The sequence below is a fragment of the Lethenteron reissneri genome, chromosome 20, assembly GCF_015708825.2.
Source record: "Lethenteron reissneri isolate LAM-NWPU_2019-01 chromosome 20, ASM1570882v1, whole genome shotgun sequence".
Taxonomy (NCBI): Eukaryota; Metazoa; Chordata; class Hyperoartia; order Petromyzontiformes; family Petromyzontidae; genus Lethenteron; species Lethenteron reissneri.
Genome location: NC_083798.1, coordinates 5,034,037 through 5,058,197, shown reverse-complemented (window position 1 = coordinate 5,058,197; position 24,161 = coordinate 5,034,037). Strand labels below are relative to the sequence as shown.

The 24,161-nt window shown below is 41.9% G+C and overlaps 1 protein-coding gene across 1 annotated transcript in view; it reads left to right on the top strand.

The window, feature by feature from the left end:
• The window catches only part of THSD7A (thrombospondin type 1 domain containing 7A), a 329,681-nt gene extending 310,247 nt beyond the window's left edge, over nucleotides 1-19,434 (top strand). Inside the window, 7 exon segments of the mRNA XM_061554639.1 lie at nucleotides 77-257; nucleotides 5,801-5,974; nucleotides 7,632-7,727; nucleotides 8,700-8,782; nucleotides 9,751-9,964; nucleotides 13,164-13,251; nucleotides 13,927-19,434. Of these exon segments, the coding sequence (XP_061410623.1) occupies nucleotides 77-257; nucleotides 5,801-5,974; nucleotides 7,632-7,727; nucleotides 8,700-8,782; nucleotides 9,751-9,964; nucleotides 13,164-13,251; nucleotides 13,927-14,008 (918 nt within the window). The 3' untranslated portion in view covers nucleotides 14,009-19,434.
• The last annotated feature ends 4,727 nt before the right edge of the window (nucleotides 19,435-24,161 follow it).

Genomic DNA, 24,161 nt, shown 5'->3' with positions numbered 1-24,161 from the left:
CCCTCTGCCGCTCACCGCATCCCATCGTTTACCCGCAATGCGCTGGTGACCGTGTTCCCTGTCCTCGTGTCGCTAGGGTGGCGACTGTGGAGAGGGCACGCGGGAGAGGAACCTCACGTGCCTGGTTCACAACGGCACAGAGCAGGACGCAGGCGTTGGGAATGCGGTGGAGGATGAACTCTGTGCAGAAGCGGAGCCCGTGCTGGGTGCTGATGAACAGCCAGCCTTGCGAGTGCCCTGCAGCGTCCCCTGTCCAGGTTGGAATTATTTCCTCCAAACATACGAGTCGAATGGAAAGATGCCTTGCCAACTTGCGAAAAAAATTTACCCGTAAAAACAAAGTTTTTCACTATAAATCCTTTATATGCGTGGCGGCTAGAGTCATCTCGTCCTCTGGCTAGAGATGGCTGCCACCTATGGGTCAGATGATTGCCTGCCACCATTAAGCAATTGGTAATTAAATATAAAAAAAATCCTAAAAAGTGTACAATTTTTGTTTTTTTTTTCACGAAAATAATTGTCACGCACGAGTCTGTGTGCAAAATGTCAGCTCGATTGGATCACGGGAAGTGGGTTAAAAAACGACCGAAAGATTTGCACGGTCGTAAGCGCGCAAGCAAGTGAACTTAATATAAAGGATTTAAAAAAAGATAAGCTTGTCTGTGAGTTAGATCCAGAGGAATGTTTGTTCTGCGAGGCGTTATACTTCGTGGGGGGGAGGGAGGGTTTGGCCTTGTTTTGTTTTAATTACAAACTTATGGTTGGGTTTAAGATTTTTGGTCATTTTAAAGCCATATCTCTGGTTCAAGTATAATCGTGTGCAAAATGTGTTTTGAAGCATTAGTGTTATGATTGATGATAATGGCGATAAAACAGTTGTGTATTTTAACTTTTCAAAAATGTTATCTCCTTGCAAAAATAATATCCCTTTGCCAAATGCGATGGAAAGTCACTAGCTAATATGCAAAAAGATAATGCACGTAACTTTAAAACATAAAAAAAATGTTCTCCCCAAATTGTCCTTCCCCTGTCCTTGTTGATCCTGTTTTTATATATATCCTTGCTGGGTAATTACAAACCTCATTAGGAGAAGCACATGATGTCTTATGATTGTGTATGGTCAAGTGGTATGCATCATTTGAAGTTGTGGTCACCGACCCTGCACCCCAACTTGTGTCAGAGCCATTGATTTTTAATATTTGATTTGAAGTTAATTAGCTCTGAGTAGATATGCAACATAACCTCGGAAAATGTGTCGAGGAAAACATGTCCGTGACTATTCATTCTCCCACCCGAACTGACCCTGTTCCTGCTAAACAAAGTCTGCACGTCATATGCCAGCAAACACAACGCAATTAATCATGATTTATTGGTCACATCACAATGTAATTTCAATTAGACTCTTAATTTTTTATTCAGCGACACTGTAGGAGTTGTTTGAATGGCCGTGGGGTTTGTAATTTGTGCAATATGCATGCTACATTCGATTTTTTTATTCATCAGCAACTATTACTTGACTAATTACCTTTTGCACCGTAAAACATCTGAAGTTTGCACGTAAATATGAAATACGTTTTACATATTTTCTGTAGACAAACAGTGGCCTTCTGATATTAATTGCATGCACAATTAGATTTTTTATTAACAAGCTCATATAACATTCCTTAATATTTAAAACACATTGGAAGTAATGGCACGTACAGCAATTCTGAACAGTTTGATAGCACTTCATATGATTTTACTGGATATAAAACTACCGTAGAGTATGTTATGTTTTACATGAAAATTGAAGCCATTATTTAGCAGTGCATTGATTGTGGCTGATGACGATGAAAATATTGTGCATAACTACAACATAATGATTTAAAGCTTTCGTGACGGCAGGGATTCATCTTCTTGGTTCTTTCGGTAAAGTCGCGTAGAAGGGAAATAATAAAATAATAAAAGTAAAACATAATAAAAAAATATTTTCATATTTTAATAGTAAAATATTTTCTTTTATAATTTTAATAATAAAATATATTATTTCATTATTTCCCTTCTACGTGACTTTACCAAAAGAACCAAGAAGATACAACATAATGACCCAGCGATTCAGCAGTGTTAAACCCATCGGCAGTGTTCGCGCGGTTGGGGGGGGACGTAAAACAAAAAAAACATTTCAGGGAGGTGCAGAGGCTATGGCATGAATACCAATCGAGAGCCAATTTCGATCGCAATATGAAAAACAATTGACTCAGAGGCACGGACATATAAGGGTGCGTTCGACGGGCAAGGTAGCTCTGCCGTGGTTGCTGCGAGGCAGAGGTTTTGGCTCTTGTTGAACGGTCCGTTTTGGAGAGGGCACCTTTTTTTTTAAACGGCACCGACAAAATTGCACGGGCACGCTGAAACATTCTGGTGGGGGTGTGTCGCGTTGCTTCGAGACGGCAGACATTCGCTGGAAATCAGATGGTGAAGCATGTCTGACACTTTTATTCTTTGGTTCTTTCAGTAAAGTCACGTATAAAGATAAAATAATAAATTAAATAAAATATGTAATTTATTATTTTATTATTTTATCTTTATACGTGACTTTACCGAAAGAACCAAAGAATAATTCCTGCAGTCACGAAAGCTCCAAATTAAGCATGTCTGACACGTCGAGCAAACGCTCAGAGAGGCAGCACCTCAGACCATCAGCTCCTGTTGCGATGCGCTCTGGGCTAACACGTCGCTTTGGAGCGCTCTGTGTGCGTATTGTGGTCTTAAGTTACCTGGGGGCAATAAGGGGATGTGGGTTCTGGGGTACGGGCTGAGGGAACTGACGAGGAGTGATGGGAGTGGGAGAGGTGTGGGACCAGTGGTACGTTTATAGGAGCGGTAGTGCAGCAGTTGGCACGCTGCACTACGAACTTGGTTCGATTGCTGCTCACGGATAACATCGATGATGATTATCTGAACCGGTCCTGAGCCTTCTCTAGGTCGACTCAGACTCAAATGAGTACCTGGTGCGATGTGTGAACATTGCTGGCTACCCACCGCCTCGTGTGCTGTGTCGGCCTTGGTAGGTGCTCGTTTAACAGCACTTGCTCCAACAGTCTGTTAAGATTATATGGGGATCTTTGTCTTTGATGTATGTGAAATGTATGTTAAACGTCTTTTCCTCTGTACATTGCTAACCATGCTAATCGGAGCTGCGGGGGAAGGACAACAAACTAAATATGAAGAGCAGCTCTAAATAAAGTAGTTGAGTGGTCTTGATTGGGACATGTCATACCGCTTATCCAACATTACTTCATGTGAGGTAGTTAGGTTTTTAGATGAATAGTAAACACAACCATCATTTTTAAAATTGTGTATTCGTAGAGTTAGACAAAAATAATCTGTTATAATTTCCTCAAGTTAGCTGCTGAAAGCTGACCATTGGTTCCATTGTTACATTCTCATTCATATTGCATGTTACAGGTTATCTCATTGTAAATGAAAAGACATCAGTGGATGTGTTAATGAAACAATATTAATTTTTTCGCATGCGATGTGTTATTTGCAACGTTTAACTTCATATGTACAATACAATATATAGATTATAAATGTGACCACATTTCAGGAAACATTGGACATATTTGTTCCGTAATAAAAATCTTGATTTTGTAAATCCCCTTTCATGCCGAAATCTAACACACTGTACAAGAACAATCTAAACTCCCAATTCTGAATACATTTTTAACTAAACACAATAAAAGCTGATAATAGCAATACTATAAATAAAGTTAAGAACTATAATGAAGGTCAATAATAACATTACAGCAAAAGCCACTGAATACAACTATTGTTCAAATTAAATGTAAAAGTGTAGACGGTCACAATTCCTGATGTGGATAGTAGAGTTCCTCCATTGTCTTGGAGCATAACAGCTGAACACATTGTCACCTAGCATTCACCTCTTTGACGTTGATATGGTGAGTATCCCCGAGTCCAGAGAGTGCAAATTGCGAGGGGAGGTACAGCGTGAGAGCAGTTCACTGAGGTAAACAGGCGCTAGACCGAGGCAATCAGTCACAGGCAGAAGAATACACATCTTGAGCTTGTACTTGAACAGGGCCCAGGGAGTGGAGAGCACAACACAGCTGAGAAGGAGTGTTTCAGATTATATAGGCAAAGGTTGACCTGGATCTTTGAAAAGAAAGACGAATTGTTGTGCGGAGTGTTTGTGGAAGAGAGTGAGATTACGGGGAGAGGTAGGTAGAGCCGAGTCCATGGAACATCTGGAACTTGGTGATTGTGATTATGAAATTAATTTGGGATGGATAGGGTGTTAGTGGAGAAAGTATTGGGGTGATGTGATCCCATTTATGGATGCAGGTGAGAAGTTTAGCAGTGGACAAAAATGATAGCTCAACGAAGTAGCTCATCATGTGAAAATTTATAGCAACCAAATACTCTAAACGCATGTTGACTCTAAATTTAGAGGTAAAAACTGGACCTCGAGAAAAATCCACGCAACCACGGGGAGAACAAGCAAACTGAAAATATGCAAGGGTCGGAATCGAACCCACGACCTTCTGTATACCAGGCGATGGAGTTAACACCCTTACTCACCATAGTTGAAAGCAGGGATTAGGGTCTTGGTGACAGCTGGTGTAAATAAATGGCAGATGTGGGAAATGGTTTGCAGATAGAGGCACAAGGTCCTGCAGTTTGAGAAATATGGGCTATACAATTAGGAATTTTTATTCCAATAACTACATAAATCAGCATATTTGGCAGATTGGAACCAAATGTTACTTGAACTGTTGATAAAATAAATAATGTTTAGGAAGTACTTTTTTATGTCTTTAATTTATAATTTCACGTTGTTAATCTGACTTCAGGGAATTTCCTGGCATGATTGCCAAATGTTAATTATGAACAAGGCTTAAAAAAAAGTTTTTTGCCACAATCTTGTTAGGGGACATCAGTGAAAATGTATTCATGAGGCAAATTAAAACAACAATGAATAATTGGCTTATTTTCGCAAACTTTATTGTTTGTTTCCCCTGTTTAATATACTGCATGTGGAATTTAAAATGTATGCATCAAAATGAGTTGTGTATTATTTAGTTGAATGCTAATGGACTATGCGTTAAATTATCGACAGTAATGCAGCATGTGTTCTGGCCGAGTGGTACAGGGTAGTGTGCACATTTGCAAGTGTCTCTTTTCAAATTTGTGTTGGCACACTTTCTCGTCATTATGCTAATCAATAGTTTCATTTTGCAGAGCATTTCCCAATGAAACACATGGGAAAATATAGTTAACAGTCAACAAATGGTTTCTTGGGAGGCTTGCTATACATTGTTAACGATAATGATGATATGTGTATGTGCATATATACATGTTTTCACGTGTTGTTTACTGTCAGGTTATTAAGAAGTGTCTATATTGTTGACCCAGGTCTAAAATGTCTACCTTGTGCATGGAAAAATATCCACACTTGAAGACAAAAGTGGTCATGCATGGTGCTGGATACATCAAAACCATGTGTGCCATTCCTGCCTTAATAGCTTCTTAAGAGCAGAACTCGCCTTAATATGTGTGAGCGTTGTCACTTTTTGGAGATAATGGTTTAAATATAATTATGCATTTTCCGTCTCATTACGATATGGTACTTTGTGAATTCAATTTGTTTCTGTTGACGTGTAAATTCTCGGCTGGGTATAAATGCCCCTTAATTGAACTGAAAGTATTCCACAGAGTAAAAAAATTCGACTTGGCAATGCTCATTATTAATGATGGTGATGATTAAATGTTCGATAAATGTCCCCTTGACCTTTCATAGGTGACTGTCGTTTGAGTGACTGGTCAGAGTGGGGCCCATGCCAGTTGACATGCGAGGGAAGCGTGTCGCTGGGAGGGGTTGGAGTGCAAGCTCGGTCCCGAGCTGTCATCGCCCTGGATGGAGGAGATCAGGACTCTTGTCCTGACCAGCCGTGGGAGGCCCGCGACTGTGACGGTTCGATTTTGTCTCACACACCCACGCAATAGCCAGCATTCACAACCAAGCTGTGTTTACGTCTCCATGCCACTTGTAAAAGGATATATATATACACTCTGAAGCCATGTGCAGTGGCAAGTGCTTTCTGGCTGGAGGTCGGCGAAGAGACCCAGATGTTATGGAATAAATAGCTTAGGTAACTGGCAAATACACTACCCATACTCCCCAATGTGCCAACTTGCTGTGTTTTAGTCACCTGATGCTCTGCTCATTGTTGTAAACATTGCTTCTCTGTTTTCTTTGGTTCTTTCGGTAACGTCACGTAGATAGATTAAATAAAAATTACGTTTCGATTACAACACAAGCGATCGTCATCAGGAGGAAAAAGGGGTAAGGCCACTGAAAGCAACTGTTTTCAAAGGTTTGAAAATGGGTGTGGCACAGGCGTTCTGGTGTCAGAACGAAGTGGGCGGGGCATATGTGCCCTGGGGTCAGAGAGCACCAAGGTGAAGCACGGAAGGTGACAAGGAAACATACAAGTTTCGATTTAAAGCTTTCGTGACTGCAGGGATTCATCTTCTTGGTTCTTTCGGTAAAGTCACGTAGAAGGGAAGTAATAAAATAATAAAAATAAAACATAATAAAATAATATAATATAATAAAATAATATAATATAAACTAATATAATAATATAATATTTTATTTTATTATGTTTTATTTTTATTATTTTATTACTTCCCTTCTACGTGACTTTACCGAAAGAACCAAGAAGATACAACAAGTTATGACTTAAAGTGTTTGATGACGTCCTTCCAACGATTGCCGAGTTTGTACCCATCCTCTCGGTTGACATTGTGTCTGTGTCTGTATATATGGATGGCTTCATGAACGAATCTTTGTTGATAGCCAGTGGGCTTACAAAGTCTTAGAGAAATCAATTGCGCGTGAGCCAACCGCATTAAAATAATGATCAGCCACGGCTGCTTCTCTGCTTCCCGTTGTTTTTGGTGTTGTGGTTGCTTCTAGATGCCTCGTGGCATCTTTCACACACACCCTCCACAGATGTCAATTTTGATGCCATATCCATGAAGCGTCTTTCATGCAGCCAAACCGAAGCTGCGTATGCATGTGGTGTTTGGGCATACAGATTACATGACCAGGCCAGCGCAATTAGTGAGAATAACCCATCAATGTTTTTCCAATATCTAGAGCTCCTCACAGAATCTAACTTTTAAAAAACCCAGCTTGGATGAACTCAAAGGCAGTCTAAATGTTCCAAGCTGTTACAGTTGGTCATGTAAAGTGGTCCACACACATACATGTGTATCATATACATATCTACTTCTGTATTGTAAATCATTCATTAGTGTTGTACCAGTCTAAAGGATTGATCACTTTATAATACGTATCATGTTGATATAAAAAAACAAGTTACTCCCTGTAGCCATTCCCACCTAATTTCAGTTGAATATCAAATATAGTTAATTTACATTTTCTGTCTTTTTCACTCCATAATAGTAAAATATAGAGGTTCACCCTCAAGGCACTTGAACTTTTACGAGAGAGCTATTTTTGGGTTTCTTTTTAGTAATGGCACAATGCACTCTATGGGGTCCTCATGTCTCTTAGGTGCCTTCTTGGTCTTGTGGTGACATTCCATTACCTTGTTCTACAGAGGGAAGCTGCTACACTTACGAGTGGAAAAGCAGCCCCTGGAAGGGAGCTCAGCGGCAGGTGTGGTGCGAGCGCTCTGACGGCGTCCACGTTACAGGTACTACTGACAAGTCCATTCTGCAGCCGCGCAAGCAGTGGGAGCTGTAAGCGACTGTTAGGCTTTCACTGTCGTTTTTACTTTCACAAATTTTTTTATCACAACCGCTACATTTGCTGTCCCAAACACTGCCTCTTTTGTCAGCTCCAAGAGCTTACTTTCTTTATTTATATCACCCTTAACAATGGAAGTTTCTTACATCCCCCCGCCGCCACCTCTATCCTCCCAGCAGCATAAATGGGTAAACCAGAGCTCGCAGATCAGCAGGTCACTCGTGGTGGGATAAAGTGTGGGCGCTCTCGGGTCTTCCAAGATGTCGGGCCAGTGTGGAAGAGAAGGCCAAATACCCTCGAATAGAGGCCCTTCCACCAGCAGTGTCATGAGCAATCAATTGCAGGGCTGCACCTTTAACTTTTTACCCTTTTGCCTTTTCATAATGGAAATACATTCTGAAATTGATCCTTGAATAGCTGCAGTATTTCGCTCCATTGAAATGTGAATTACATTCCCATAAACACTTCTGTCGGGTATGTTGTATGGAGTGGAGTCGCATTGCATTGGTAGCGCAGAGCTGAGATTGATTCATAGCCATGGATAGCATCAGTGGCAAGTGATATCTAAACCAGTCCTGGCCTTCCCAACGTCACTAACCCAACCATACCATTGTGGGGAAGTATGGTCAAACAACTCCCATTACTGGCACGACGACACGAGGTGTATATCCAGCAGGGGATCAACAAAGGCCTGTCATTTATTATTTAATTGGTTTATTACGTGCAAATTAACAAGGAACATCTGTTCACATTACCAGCGTATGTGAGCAGTCATTATATTATAGTCATTATATTGGTCTTTAAACGGTTGTAAATTATTTGGCATAGCCCTTACATTTCCAATCGTGTGTAATACTCATTACTGTACAGACGTCTTTGCCTTATATTAAAATGATGTCGAATTGTGTTTTTGTTGCAGGAGGATGCTCACCAATGACTCAGCCACAGTCAGTGCGAGTGTGTGAACCTCCTTGCCTCTTGCCAAACTCCTATTGTGCTCAGGTAGGGAATGATCACGGGTATTGGATACATAGTCTTCTTAAACCACGTGACAGAACTGCCATATAGTAGTTCTCATTGCAGTGCACATATTTTAGTATTTATTCCTGTCCTTTCCTAAGTGCTTAGGATCACTTATTTTAACTCGACAGATACGTTTTCGTATATTCGAATTTTTGATGTATCCAAATGCAGTAGTGGCTGATGATAATGATAATGACCATGACATTCAACTTCTAGAAAAGACCGAGAAAAACCCAAAGTAAATGTTTTTGACGTGTTCATTTAGTTTGGGATTAGTTTTAATTTGTAATGGTCATTGTGAATCATTATAATAAAACTGAAACTGGATATGTAGGCCAGGCTATATCAGCCACATATGTTGATACATTTCAGAAAGCTATACATGTGCAGTTTTTCATAAAAAAAATGCCGCTTTTTGACTTCTAAAAATCCCATGCCAGTTGCCGACATGTTGCACGAGTTGCCAATGCCTGACATAACACAAAGGTAAACCTTTATCCTGACAATATTTAGTTCTCAAATCCTCATATTTTGTTAAAAAATAAACGAATAAAGGTGCAGCCCTAGAATATTTTGCCTTTCCCACTGCTGGAAGAATGGCATCCACGACAGGGAGCTCTCTAGAACCCCTCTCGGGCGTATTTGGCCTACGCTTCCACATTGGCCAGACATCTTGGAAGAGGTGGGAGCGCCCACATTTCATGCCACCTCACGCGGCCTTACTGCTTGACTAACTGTGGTGTATCTATTTTTACTGCTGGGGGATTTTAAGAAACGTATGCACTGCGTCAACTGCCATGCCGCATCGGACTGTCAACCTCTGTATTGAAAATCCAGCGTAACTAACCATTAATGCGTCGCATCATCCCCCACGCCTTCAAAGGGAAGGGTAAAAAGACCGTTCGTCAAGAATGCCCAATGTCCAAAGCGTCTTCCGTCTTGTGCAGGGGGGCGTGTGCCGGTGTGATGAGGGTTACCAAGAGGTGATGACTCCTCGAGGTCTCCTGGAGCACTGCAGCAAGATGCAGCCCAGCCGGGATGGGGAGCCCCCGAATGAAGGGCAGCCGGCCACCCCGGACCACGGGCCTGGATGGGAAAACACCGATGACCCTGGGCCGAGTGAGGTGTTGCGTACGTGGACTCTGCAGCCTTATGGGCCAGGTAAACATCTTCTGTTTTTAAATCATTTATATTAAGTTCACTTGCTTGCTTGCTTGCGTGCTTACGACCGTGCAAATCTTTCGGTCGTTTTTTAACCCACTTCCCGTGATCCAATCGTGCTGACATTTTGCACACAGACTCGTTGTGCGTGACAATTAATTTTCGTGAAAATTTTGTTCCAAAATTGTACACTTGTTAGGAAAAAATAAATTATATTTAATTACCAATTGCTTAATGGTGGCAGGCAATCATCTGACCCATAGGTGGCAGCCATCTCAAGCCAGAGGACGAGAGGACTCTAGCCGCCACGCATATAAAGGATTTATAGTGAAAAACTTTGTTTTTACGGGTTAATTTTTATCATTTACCTTTGCAGTGTGTTGATTGATTGATGGGCAACAAGCACTGACATAGCACTGTTGAAAATGATACACTCCCGTGTGTAATTTTCAACAATGGTCCCGAGTCATTGTTGACAATAACTAATTGCTATGGCAGTGTTATTTTGGACAGTAGCTCAGGATCACCAAAATAAATTTGCACTGGCTCGTGCTGAATTCACTAGGGAAACACTTTGGCGTGCATTTCACTCAGTGTGTGTGTGGACACTTAGAATGAGAGCAACGAAGGCATCTAGACCAGGTTATGATATTATGATGGCAGCGGATATGTTTTGTCCAGGTGATTGCACAGGTAATGCTACTTAATGTGCGTTTACATTGCTGCTGGACTTTTTAATTTAAATATTTCGCCTTCCCAATTACGCTACAATCGTGCTACCAGCCTCGTGTCATAAGACAAATACATTTACATTCAGGACTCCCAATAACATAATGCATCATCACCCAACGTTTAAAAGTTGCCTGTGGAAGATGAGATCACACAATGACTTTTAAAGACACGTGAATTGCCCGTTATCCACACGAAGCAGTATATCTTACCAATTGTTATCGAGGTGTTGCATCACATGGCAGAGTTTACAATATGCCAAACCAAATTCATAATGCAATGTCTCTGTGTATAGTCATTTGAAATTAATTGACATATCAGCTCATTGCACTTGAGGGCCAGGTGTAATTACAATTCCAGTTCAGCACTCTGAAATGTATCGGTCTCCGGAAACACCCAGCAATCTTGTTAAACTTGACCTGATTTATTGCATTTCCCACAACACCTATATTTATTTTTTTAAATGCCGTCTAGCAGTATGGAAAACGTATTCAAAATGGGAATTGCATCTGATTAAAATGCGATTGATTCAATTCTTTACAAAAATCTACAAATAACTACCAGAGGGGGGAATTTTTTACTGTTTCTGCAAAAAAGCCATGCGGTTCTTTAATTATGCATCGTTTTTACCACGAGGCCATAACGACCCATTTTTGGCCTTTGAATGCTACAGTTCTTATGCCCTCTCAACCACTACCTGGTGCAGCTCTTCATGTTTACCAGCCCTGTCAGTTGTAGACCACGCATTGATTTAAACTAGCCATAACGTACATTACCGACATCTTCAAACTGGCACACATGGCCATCTGGGCTAAACAATTTCAGGAAGGCATGGGGTATGCATTCAACCATCTGTAGTATCCCATAATAGAGTTGAAATACAGTGGTGATGAGAACGAATAATGCCACTTAATCCATGTTCGGCTCATGGGGCTTCCCAAGGATGGTGCTGTGTGTTATTTCTGGGATTCACAGGGGGTTGGGTAACAAGACTATGCTCTGCTGCCCTCATACCCACGGAGTTGGCTAACGACAGAAAGCTCTCCCACTTATTGTCTCCTCCTTCACATTTTAATTCCTCCAAATAGAAGTAGGGATTTACTTCACCCATTTGTTAAAATTTGTAATTGCCAAAAGCTCTGTGGAACTTTTATGCACTTGCCAATTGCTTCAGAATAATTTGAAGAGTAAAAATTGCAAATTTTGCACATCCTGCCTGCTCCCAAACATTGAAAAAAATGTGCTCGCAGCGTTTGAAACCTTAAATTATGTGTAATTATATCCTGCCCAGTATAAAATGTTGGTGTGCTTTGGAAAGTGGCATTATTTGTGCATGTACTATATTAACAACATTGATGACAACGTCTATAGTGCTGTAATATGGGAAGCCATTACAAGGGCGCTAAAATACAAATTCGCCAATGTGTTGTAGAGAAAAGGGCAATTGCACAGATTTTTTTCTAATCTCTCTGCATTGAACAGATTTTGAATTACGGTCCTATTCTGACAGCTTTCCTCTTGAAGTACATTTATAGAGCATTTGAAAATTTCACTGCAGTTGATTTACTAACAAGCCTTAACATGCATCACATTACCCTCATATGATGTGCTGATATGCATGAGGTAATCAATCTGTGTAGAAACATAACACTACATTTTTTGTGCTATATTCCAATTTTCCCAAAAATGGATCCTGATCATATATCTATTTTAAACAGCGCTTGGAATGCAGCTGCTTAATTTTAAGATAATATTTGCTTATGAAAGATTTTGTTCAAAACGAGAAAAATTCTACAATGCCCCGTGTACTCAAATCATTAAGGTCACGTCTACCATGCAATATACTAAATTGACAAAATGTCTTCCAGTTAAGAGAGACACATTTTTAAAATGTACCCATAAAGCTGAACTGCACATCGATAACCACAATGCAGACATTGGAGGTCATATTTTATTAAATGAAGCATAGTGATAGATTTTTTTATAGTGTTTTATGTATGTGTTTCTTTATTGTTTCTTGCATTCTTTTAATGATCCACAATGATTGTAGATTAACACACCCCACATAAAAACGAGTCATGCAATGAATTGAATTGTCTGATTGACGAAGTACAGTAATTTATTATATAAAAGATGAGGCCGAGTAAATTGTAGTAATTTATTACTGTAATAATTCAACTCCCAAGTTCTCTCTAGTGGATTAATCTAGACTAGCCTCTACAATACTGGCATTTCCATATATGATTGATTACTGATCAGTCATTCTTTATAGAGCACTACGTATATCGTGGAACACGGGTTTTGTGCATGCCATGGTCACTGGAGTGATTTTATAATTATCCCAGAGACCAGATCAACCTTAATGATTGCCTACGCGATTCTTTGTGTGACACACGTAAAAAAAAAAAAAGCACGACTCTTGCTGATGAACTAAAATGTATTGTGATTTTCCAACCACTGTGTTTCCCAGATGGCAGGTTGAGGACATGGGTGTATGGGGTTACAGCAGCGGCTCTCGTACTTCTGGTTTTCATTATTTCGATGACTTACCTCGCCTGGTGGGTGGTCCTCTTTTTCATTTCCACTTCTCAAAACATTTACACATGCACACACCTGCCATTGCATTGAGCATTACAGTAGTATTACCTTCCATACATATGTATATATATGCCCCATTTCGTATTCATGGATAGATCAGCTTTAACTAAAATATTTTTACGTGTATCGTCATAGGGACATTGCTGCTTATACCAAGTTACTCATAGCCAAACTCAGACATATAGTGGTCAGAATTCAGCATGAAGTTTTTGTGTACAATGCACGGTGCATTTAATATAAAATGTGCACATATGATGGAGATAACGTTGTGTTTTTCCAGAAGAATAAACACCCACCATTGGTCATGGAATTAAATTTATAATCCCCAACGCAGTAAATACTAGAATTATATTTTAAACACTTATTTGGATGTATAATGATGCTATGCCTCATCTGTATAAAATGCACTTTAAATAATATATATACAATTTCAAGGTCTCATACCATGGGGAAATTGCCTTGATTTTGATTGTGTTCATGATTTGCGTAAGTTTATAGTTGTTGCACACACTGCTGCAAGGTACAGCAAATTAATTTTGAGTACGATTCATATCGATGGTGAGCATTTATAATTCATGTTGCAAACCGGCTTGTATGACTCCCTTATTAATGCATTTGTGTTGCTCTGTTAATAGCAAAAGACCCAAACGACAAATGCGGCGTGTTCCAAAGAGGAAGCCTCTGCCCCTGGCATACGATGGGGATGCAGACCTTTAGCCATGGTGTCTTCAGGGACAGCAGATTGTAGTCGCTGGATAAAGATACAATTAAGGGATTTGGCAGCTGAAAATTCTGCTGGGATGACTCGGAAGTGAAGACCTCTGTCACCTGGCACAACTTTAAGGGCCTTCAATGGATCTCATTCTTCAGACGTCATGAAAAGAAACTGCCGATCCTGCAGCATCCTGGTGAAGTGGTGTGACCAGTGTGTGTTCTGTCTTTTCTTGTCAGTGGGATTATTTTTCATCCTCTATTTTACTACAAACAAGAGAAAGGACTAAAGCCATGTGTAAAATTATGGTAAGCAGACCCCGATGGGAAGAAGATTATTTGATATTCTCAAAGAAGATGAAAAATACATGTGATTGAGACCTTTGCAAAGGCTGTCGTAACTCAAAATCCAGTTGTGTTTAAATCAGCATTAAATGGCTGAAGGCTGCATTCTTAGCTGTAGAAAAATCCATAAAATAAGTCAGAAAAACCAATAACAGAATATGAGCTGCCACAAACCTTAATTATCTCTGCAGATTCTGCTTGCATTTTATAATGAGACTTTAAAGATGGACTCTTGTTTCCAGAACACTTGAAGCAGACGTACTTTGTCAAGTTTGACTGCCTCATTTCCATTTAATTGCTCTGTTCACAGTTTCAGTTAATCCCTAGTGATATGCCAGCCTTGGACGAGCAGAAGGCCAGCTTTCCAATGTCAACTGATTAACTGCAAATGCAGGATGGTCTCAAATGTTCAACACAGAACTCAACCGAGGACTATTTAAAGACAATACAAAATGGTGAAAATGGTCAGCTTATTGCACTACGTTAGTGCAGTCTTGGTTTGACAGTCATAAAAGTCCTCTCGGAGCTCTTTACAATGCTGCCCATCTGCAGCGAGAGAGTGCACACAGGACTACAACACACAATCTGGAAACACATCAAGTACTGTATGATGGTTAATGCTTCGTCTCATCATAGTCCTGTGCTGCACATTTATTCTGCTGGGCTCCATAGAAGAGGGTGTCGTTGTTGTCAATGTATTCTATTGGCTGCCATGGATATATTGTTTCTGTGTCTCTGATGCATACATATTTGCCATTGTCGCAATGTGAAGGGTTGGGCATTGCCTTAAGAGCACCATATGACACTGTTACATGTGTAGTGATGTACTCACACGAACACTCTTAGCTTTTCTCCTGTGTCACTTTATTTTACCTCACATCCAGTGTGGATGCTTCTCACTTACACTAACACACACACACCCTTGTTCCGAACTCCCCGCTATACTCCGCTAACTCTCTCACTCTATACTCTGCTAGCTATCTCACTAAATACTCCGTTAACTCTCTCCTGCTTCCCTCACACCTCCACCCTCGTCCCTGCCCCCAGCAGGGGATCAGCCAACACTGCTGGGGAGGACGAGGTGAGGAGGGCGAAGTCCCAGGCGTCTTCTCCCCAACTCTTGTGTCTTCATCCCTTGAGCACCAACCAACCAACTCCCCATGTTGCTCCTCACACTCTCTTATATCTCCCTCCTTATTAGGGGTCCTCACTTACCCCCAGTTAAGCTGGTGCCTCCCCGGCGCCTCCAGCACGTGCTCTCTCTCTCTCTTATCGTCTCCATCTCCCGCCTTTCCGGCGTCTACCCTGTGTTCCAACGCTTTTCACCTGCTCGTCCCCAGATGCACCCGCTCAATTCATGCTTCTCCCCCTAATTGCTGCCACCTCTCTGGCGGCTGATCCACGTCTTCCCGCTTACACCTGCGTGACCTCAGTTGCACCCTCTCTTCGCTAACCCCCCCGCGCTACACATCACCCCCCCCTCCCCCGTGATGAAAAAACCCAGCCATCCCGGCTGACCTCATATACAACTCTAGTAACGCGTGAACCCGTGACACAGGTAACAACAAGAACCATGAGAAGAAGAGAAAAAAAGAGTACAACAATAATAATAATTCTTGGGAGTGTAAAAGTGCAGTCTGTTCCGCCAAGGATAGAATGGCGCAGCGGTCCGTGGCGCCGTCAATCCTATATTCCTCAACGGAACGTAATTCTCCGGGAGTGGGTTCCTGCGGCCGGCCCGTCCCCGCGAACCGGGTCCAGCACGGCCGAAGGAGGAGAAGGGCCAGAACTGGACGAGGAGCGATGTCCCTTCCATGGCGAACGGTGTACTGACGGCGAGTCATGTGGGAACGTAACTGTCATAACTCTCGGGTTAAACGTAACTTGCCAGGTCCAGGTTTAGCGGCGTCAGTGGCTGCGCTGTCATTCCCTTAGATCTCTTGCGTTTCACTCGATGTGAGTCCACAGAGTTGTCAGTTTCAAGTTTCCCCGCACTCTGGTTGAACTCCAAGTCCAGGTTCAGCGGCCACCACCACCAGCAGCCAGAGTTGGTCGTATACGCACCACCACGTGTACACAGCTACTAGCACTGCCACTACTACCACCAGCACCACTACCACCAACACTACCACCATTCGCCGCTACACATGGCCCATCAACCTGCTCCAGAGGCCAAGGTGACGCTGGCAATGAATGGAAAATAGGTAACGATATGAAGGTGGCCGATGCACCTGTGTCGAACAATACCCGGACCTGCACTCCCTGGATAAGGCCTATTACATCCGACGAACCTGCCGCGGCACCGACCACTCGATAGGCCAATGCACACCACTGCTCAATGTCCCGCAGTCCCGTAACCAACGGCCCAACATGGCGAGCTTCCGACGTGACGGGATGAATAGTAACAGGGTGAATAGACGCGAGGTGCGATGTGGATGAGTGATGGGAGGAAAACGGCCGTGTGTATGGTGCGTCGAGACTCGCCTGCTGGTCCTTGGGAAGAGGAGGTGCTGACGCTAGAGATTGAGGGGCGCCTGGGCGAACCACCGAAACTAAGATGGCAATTCCTGGCAATGTGTCCCGTCCGGCCTTAGTTGAAGCATGCCCGCGAAGAGGGCGCAGTCGGCGGGGCACTCCCTGGTGTCCACTCGATCGGCGGCCGGCTTCCTCGCCATTCTCCTCGCCGTTGATCTTGGGTTCAGGATGCATACGCTGAACTGCCATCACTGGACTCCAAGTCCCATTTTTCATCAGTGCACACCATCGCTGCAGGCCATCCTCTTAGGCTCAGGTGAGCTTGTATATTTCGAGCGACTTGGAGGGACGTGATCATCTGCGATGGCAAGGACAATGCCAAGCTCCCTTGCCAGCGCGAAGAGCCGCTCTAGGGCGAGCGAGTCGAGGGCATCTCGATCCATGGAGGGTGGGCCACTTGTCCAAGAGAGGGCTGCAGAACACCAGGGCCATTTCAGTGTCCCCCTGTTTCTGGAGCAGGAGTTTTGTACGGATATTCGATGATGGGTCAAAGATTGCTGCCATCACGGAGCAGGCGTCGGTGAACAAAGAACGATCAGCCTCGGGGATGGAGTAGAAAGCGGCCAAAGAATCATTATCGAGGGCCGTCAGCAAGGCCCGTAGCGCCTTGTCTGTAGACCAGTCCACCGAATGATATGCAGACTCAAAGCGACGGCGGAACGCTATTCAATCGCCCCCAGCCACGAAGAAAGCGCTGACCGGAGGCAACCGGCACATCAGAGAAGGCTGCATAGCAGCCGAAGCAGCCATATAATCTGGCACGGTCGCTGAAATGGTGGGAGCCGCTTCCGCACGTGGAATGGTGGGAAGAGTCGGCGCATCTGCCAGCGCCGCCACCAAAGTCGTCGCCTGAGTTGCCGTCAGCTTGTTAACAGGTAAGTAACCGCTGACAGCGTCCACTCCAAATGGACAGCGACGTTGTCGGGCGGACCGGGCTTGCCACGCGCTCTCCCTCTTGTGCCGGTGGCAGCAGGTCCTTTGGGCCCGTCAGCTAATTTGCAGTTTCAGGGGCCGTGGCAGGAACGATGTCTCCGTCATTTTCGTCATCGGAGAAGTCGACGGGTAGGTTTCTTTTTTTAGCCGCTTTCTTTGACATGACGGCGACATAGGTTCTTGACAACTTCTGACACCAAGTTTAGTAATGTACTCACACGGATACTCTTAGCTTTTCTCCTGTGTCACTTTATTTTACCTCGCATCCAGTGTGGATGCTCTTACACTAACACACACACCCTTGTTCAGAACTCCCCGCTATACTCCGCTAACTCTCTCACTCAATACTACGCTTACTCTCTCCTGCTTCCCTCGCATCTCCACCCTCGTCCCTGCCCCCAGCAGGGGATCATCCACCACTGCTGGGGAGGACGAGGTGAAGAGGGCGAAGTCCCAGGCGTCTTCTCCCCGACTCTTGTGTCTTCATCCCTTGAGCACCAACCAACCAACTCCCCGTGTTACTCCACACACTCCCTTATATCTCCCTCATTAGGGGTCCTCACCCACAATTAAGCTGGCACCTCCCCGGCGCCTCCAGCACGTGCTCTCTCTTATAGTCTCCATCTCCCGCCTCTCGGCATCTACCCCGTGTTCCAACGCTTTGCACCTGCTCGTCCCCAGATGCACCCGCTCAATTCATGCTTCTCCCCCTAATTACTGCCGCCTCTCTGGCGCCTGATCCACGTCTCCCCGCTTACACCTGTGCGACCTCAGTTGCACCCTCTTTTCGCTAACCCCGCGCGTTACGCCACTACACATGTAATGCACAAGACCTTTTTAGTATGGTCGTAATTACTGCTTACATTTTGTCAACTGTTGTATATTTCGGGTACCGCTCAATGTTTTGCATTCTGATCTTGGTTGCTGAGCAGTGCAAGATTCAAATATATATTGCTAAAACCATTTTTTAAAATCTGCAACTGACATTTAAATGTTGTAACTATTAAGGAGAATGAAAGTTCATAAATTATTCATTTTTATTTAGCCCTCTTGCAACGTTACGGACAATAAAAACACAAGAATACTGTACTGTATTCACCACGTTTGACAGTTCATAAAAATGTAAACCACAAAAACGTTGAATGTTGTTACTCTGGAGCTGAATATAACATGAGATTATTGGTAATGCATTGATTGAAGTTATATCTTTATTACCATCCATGGTCTCATGTTCTGTACCATATAAATATCTAAATTCTGTTGATATATTTTTTATCATGTTTAATTTATATGTGCTGTGCGTTTAAATGTGTGAATAATTGTTCCAATCTTAAATATTGTTATTTTTTATGTATTTTAACATTTGTGCAATACATTTATTTTCATATATACAAAGGGAACAGTTTATGTTTTGTATTTATTTAGTTTTGAACGGGACTTTATTGGTGTATTTTTAAGACATGGCTATGGTATAAAGTAAATCATTGACTTCTCATTTATATATGTTCAGCTATGTACTGTGAATACTTTAACTGTGTTATGAATGACGTGTTAACTTAGGTAATGTTTAAAAATAACAATTGTCCAAATGGCTAATGTTTTAAGTAAAAGCTTTTTTTCCCAATAAAAGTGTGTGATGTATATTTTACATTTTTACGGACTGATGGAAATATCCATTTGCCGTAATTTGATTCAATTAAGAGGAAACGAATGGGCTGTACAGGTGGAGGAGGCACTCGGAGACAATTATGCGTCATTATTCAGTGCCGAAACTAATCAAGTATGCTGCAGAAGAAACTGGACAATGCATATCAATGGGAGCTTATTTTATTCGAGTATGCGCATGATCGGTCATCTTGCACATCACTGCCAATATCAAATCTTTACAGCATCCAAACAAATAAACCATAGCTTCCAAACACTTTATGTACAATTGCACCTGACAATAAGATAGCAGGTTAAAAAAAATAAGTAATATTTATAAATAAGCTTTTTTTTAACACACTTTAATGAAATGTACCGTACGAGTAATGGCAGAACTTCACGACTCCAGGAAGTGGCCCCGAAGCTTGCCATAACGTCAGGGACCGTGGTGATGTACAGCCAACGTCAGTTGAGCGTGGACAATTAGACCCAAGCTGAAACATAACATATAAAAAATAATGTTTAAAAATGTTTTATTTTTAATGATAGAATATAGTATTGTCATCAGTATGACATACGTATACCAAGTTTGCAGTCGATACGCCATTGGGAAGTGGGTTAAAATTGAGTTACAATATTTGAGGATACAACAACAACAGACAGTGAGTTAATGAAAAGCGCATAAAATAATGTTTTAAAAAAGATGTTTTTTTATTTTTTATGATAGAATATAGTATTGTCATCAGTATGATATAAGTATACAAAGTTTGCAGTCGATACCGCATTGGGAAGTGGGTTAAAATTGAGTTACAAGATTTGAGGATACGACAACAACAGACAGTGAGTTAAATAAGAGCGTGTAATAACTGGGTATTGTATGTGACTGAGAGTAAAGGAAGATAAAACCACGGTGGCAAGATGTTATCTCCCTCACCTGGTATACAGGAGGTCGTGGGTTCCATCTCAACCCTGACACCTGTATATTTGAAGTTTGCATGTCTCCCCGTGGTCACGTGGATTTTAATCCGTGTCTTCTGGTTTTTCTCTCAACATTTGAAAACGTCTTTATTTGGCTGCTATACGTTTCCACATGATATAATCCACTTTATTGAGCTATAATTTGTGGCCAGGTCGCTTCTAAAAAAGAGCTAATAGCTCAGTGGGCTTTACCATGTAAGTAAAATAGATAGTTAAGATCCCAACATTTTGTACAATTCGCCTTTTTCACTTCCAAAAGGGCAGCTATTTAATCAACAATGCCAGTCACCCAAATGTTGAGCTTTCAGCGGCAGGTTTATTTAAACTGTTATTTTATATATTTGTTCAGTGCAAAATCACCTTTACCAATATACCAACACAAACCAATGAAAAAAATGTTGAATACTTTTCACTTAACACCACATTCTCACAATTGAGGCGACCCAAGCAATGCAAAGTTCTGTTCAGAAACTGCATTACAGAATTTTTCTGATGACATTTGCAGTTATTGTCAAGTGAACCTTACCATGTGCAAGAGTACCCACTGGATTAAATTATATTATGTGTTACGAGTAAGATGGCCAGCTATCTTCATTGAGTTATACATGATCTAAAAAAGATATACTCACTGTCCCCAATATTGAAGTTGTGTCACGTGCTTGTATTGTGCTGTAATTGGTGATAGTCCAGATCATTACATTCACTTTATATAAAAAGCCCATCTAGATTGATTATACTATACATTTTCACGTTAATTTGTCCATGGTCAACCTCATCACAAAGATTAAATCTCAGGATGGCAGTCATGCTGACTCTATATTCTTGGCATATTGCATTAAGCTTCTAAGCCCCCTGGTCACCTTTATAAATGCCATTCGTTCGAAATCCATGTGCACTTTCAAGTACAGTAATCCACACTCGCGTTGGCTGTGCCATGTGTACATTATATTACACAGTGGTTTGTGCGTTGAATGCATTCAGAATTGACGCCATTAGCAAGATAGACATTGATGCTTGATAATTATTATACCGCTCCACCGCAATCTAAAAACATTGGTCATGGACTGTGCTGCTTAGATCAGCTCACAGTCCATATCTAGCACCTAGTGATTTAACATCATCAGTTTCGCCAATGAGAGAGTAAACATCCATAATACAATGGCCCATTGGGTAGGATATGCTTAGGGTCTTTTATTTAAGGATCTGTTTTTTTCGTATTTACCATTGAAACATATTAGTTTTGTCTAACGATTTAGGATGGAGCATTATAATGCGTAGAAAAAAAACCGTTTAGATGGCTACTTTTTAGATGCAGCTTTGTACTCTGCATTTGGTGAGCTATGTGAGTATTAATCGTCATCAAAATCTGTGGCCACAGTGGGTGCCCTGTGCCCGTGCGTAACCAATGAGTTATGCCACGCACTGCAGTGAATGAATAGCCTTTCACCAGTTTTTTGACTTGTGTTTGCTCAATAAAGTGGCAACAAATAGCATTTGTAGATATATATAAAGAGGGACTCAGATTTATGATACAATTTGACAAACTGTCTTGTGGGAAAGGCTTTGTGTTTATTGGTGGCGGTGGACACCATTCATCGGTAGCTGGAGATTTCTTCCTCATTTCCCATTTAGGCCGCCAAAAATCTCTTGGGTTGCTCTTCAATGCTAAAAGCGTTTCCACAATTCTTACACACGTGTCTATTTTAACTGAAGCCCAATGTGCTATTGGGCTCTTTACTGAGACACAATCCAACGTTTGTTGACCGTTCACGAAGCGTTGTTGAGCTTTGTCACATACTGTGCAGGACGATGTCACTTGCCTGTTAATACTATTTAATCCTGCGGCCCATGCATCCGAGAACACTGCTGAATGGTTATACACTACGTTTGTACAGCAAGACCACGAAATGCACAAGATTAATTTAAACATCGTACGTACATGTTTGTATACAGAGACGGAGAGCTCAGCGTATATTGCGCTGCCCGGGAGCTTGTTTGCACGTCACATATTACTTGAAGCCACAAGGCACATCTGTTGCAAAGCGCTCAAGTCCAAACTGCCTCTGGCACATGCATGTGCATACAAACACTGACGTACCAAACATGTATGGGGGTAGTAAAACAAATGAGAATGAGGTATTACTCTAAAGAGAATGCCGCTCATAAAACATCGTGGAAATATTTTAATACAATTAACATTGCAAGAATAACTGCATATTGGGGTGGGACGGTGGTGCAGTGGTCAGCGGAGTGCCCTTTGACCTTGGCAATCTAAGTTTGATTTTGAGTCAAGGCAGCCATCAGTGGTGATATACGAGCTAGACCTGCAGCACATTTTCAACCCGCACTGCTCAGCATGGCAAAGTATCGCCAATCAACCCCTATGAAAACACGGCATGGGGAGGCCATCATTCAGCAGTGTATTGACCAAGAACTGTAAATGTCTTGTTTATACCTCTATATTATCTGTGATTAAGATTCAAATTTCAAGGTTAAGAATTAATACATAAATGATGCTTAAAAAAACAAGCCAAATGTTAGGTCATTTCGAGATGTTATAATGCCTCAATCATTTTGACCGCTCTTTTACACTCTCTAAACACAATTCGTGCATTTAGGCACATTTTACAAGTAGGTCTAGCATGAAATATAATTATACACCGCATATTTGCTGTGCTCAACTACGCAATCTGATTTTTTTTTCGCGTTGTGCGTGAGACATTGGCCAACAGCCCCGTGCAAACCCTAGAGACAGTCCTGTTATGTTGTCTGAAAGCATGTATTGATTAATTCACGTTCATACGTCACGCTGTATCTTTTATTGCCCCTTGCCGGGCGGCTGTGAACCCATTCGGCAGGTGTTGCAAATGTCACAACCACAGACAAGACATCAATCATCTGCACAAAGCAATGTCATAACATTATGTGGAATGCCAATTGATTCAATTTATATTTTTGCATCGAATTCCGGAAATGCAGACATTTTCACTTTTGGACACGTAGCCTTCGGTTTTTTGGTGGTTAGATCGCATTAGTATAAATGTGTCGTTTACCCGCCACCACCCGACACAGACAATTAGTAAGGTTTGTCACGTAAACAATTCTGGCAAAATCGGCCAATGACGCTGCATGTAATTACCATCGAAACATCGTACTCAAATTGTAAATGTTGTGGATTTACTCTCCAACACACTGGTGGGCTGGAGTAGCAATTAATTGGCACGTTTTGTTTACGTGACAAACCTTATTAATTGGCTGTGTCGGATGGTGGCGGGTTCACGACACATTTATACCTCCACGATCGAACCCAAAAAAACTTTTTTTGATTTTCAATTTTTGTCTTACCAAACGGCATTCCCTTCTTCTTTATGTTTCCTGATATTAAAATAAAATTTTAACGAGCATTGTATGCCACAATATAGCATCTTGTGGTGGACACAGAATCCTGATTTAAATGTCAACGAGAGAAGAGGATATCTGTTTTTCTGCAACTCTCCCTGTGGAGTTTCAGTCTTAAATTAACTGACCCACTGCTGAAATGTCTAGATATTTGAAATGACATATGCACACTCGTGTTATCCACTGCCAGATGGGGGGAGGCTCTTGAACGGGGATTTAAAAATAAATCCAGAGTCCGAATATACTGAAAATAATAGGCCACTATGGACCCAGGTAATGGATAAAAAAGCCATCGCTATTAACTTAATCTTTACAACTCTGGGCT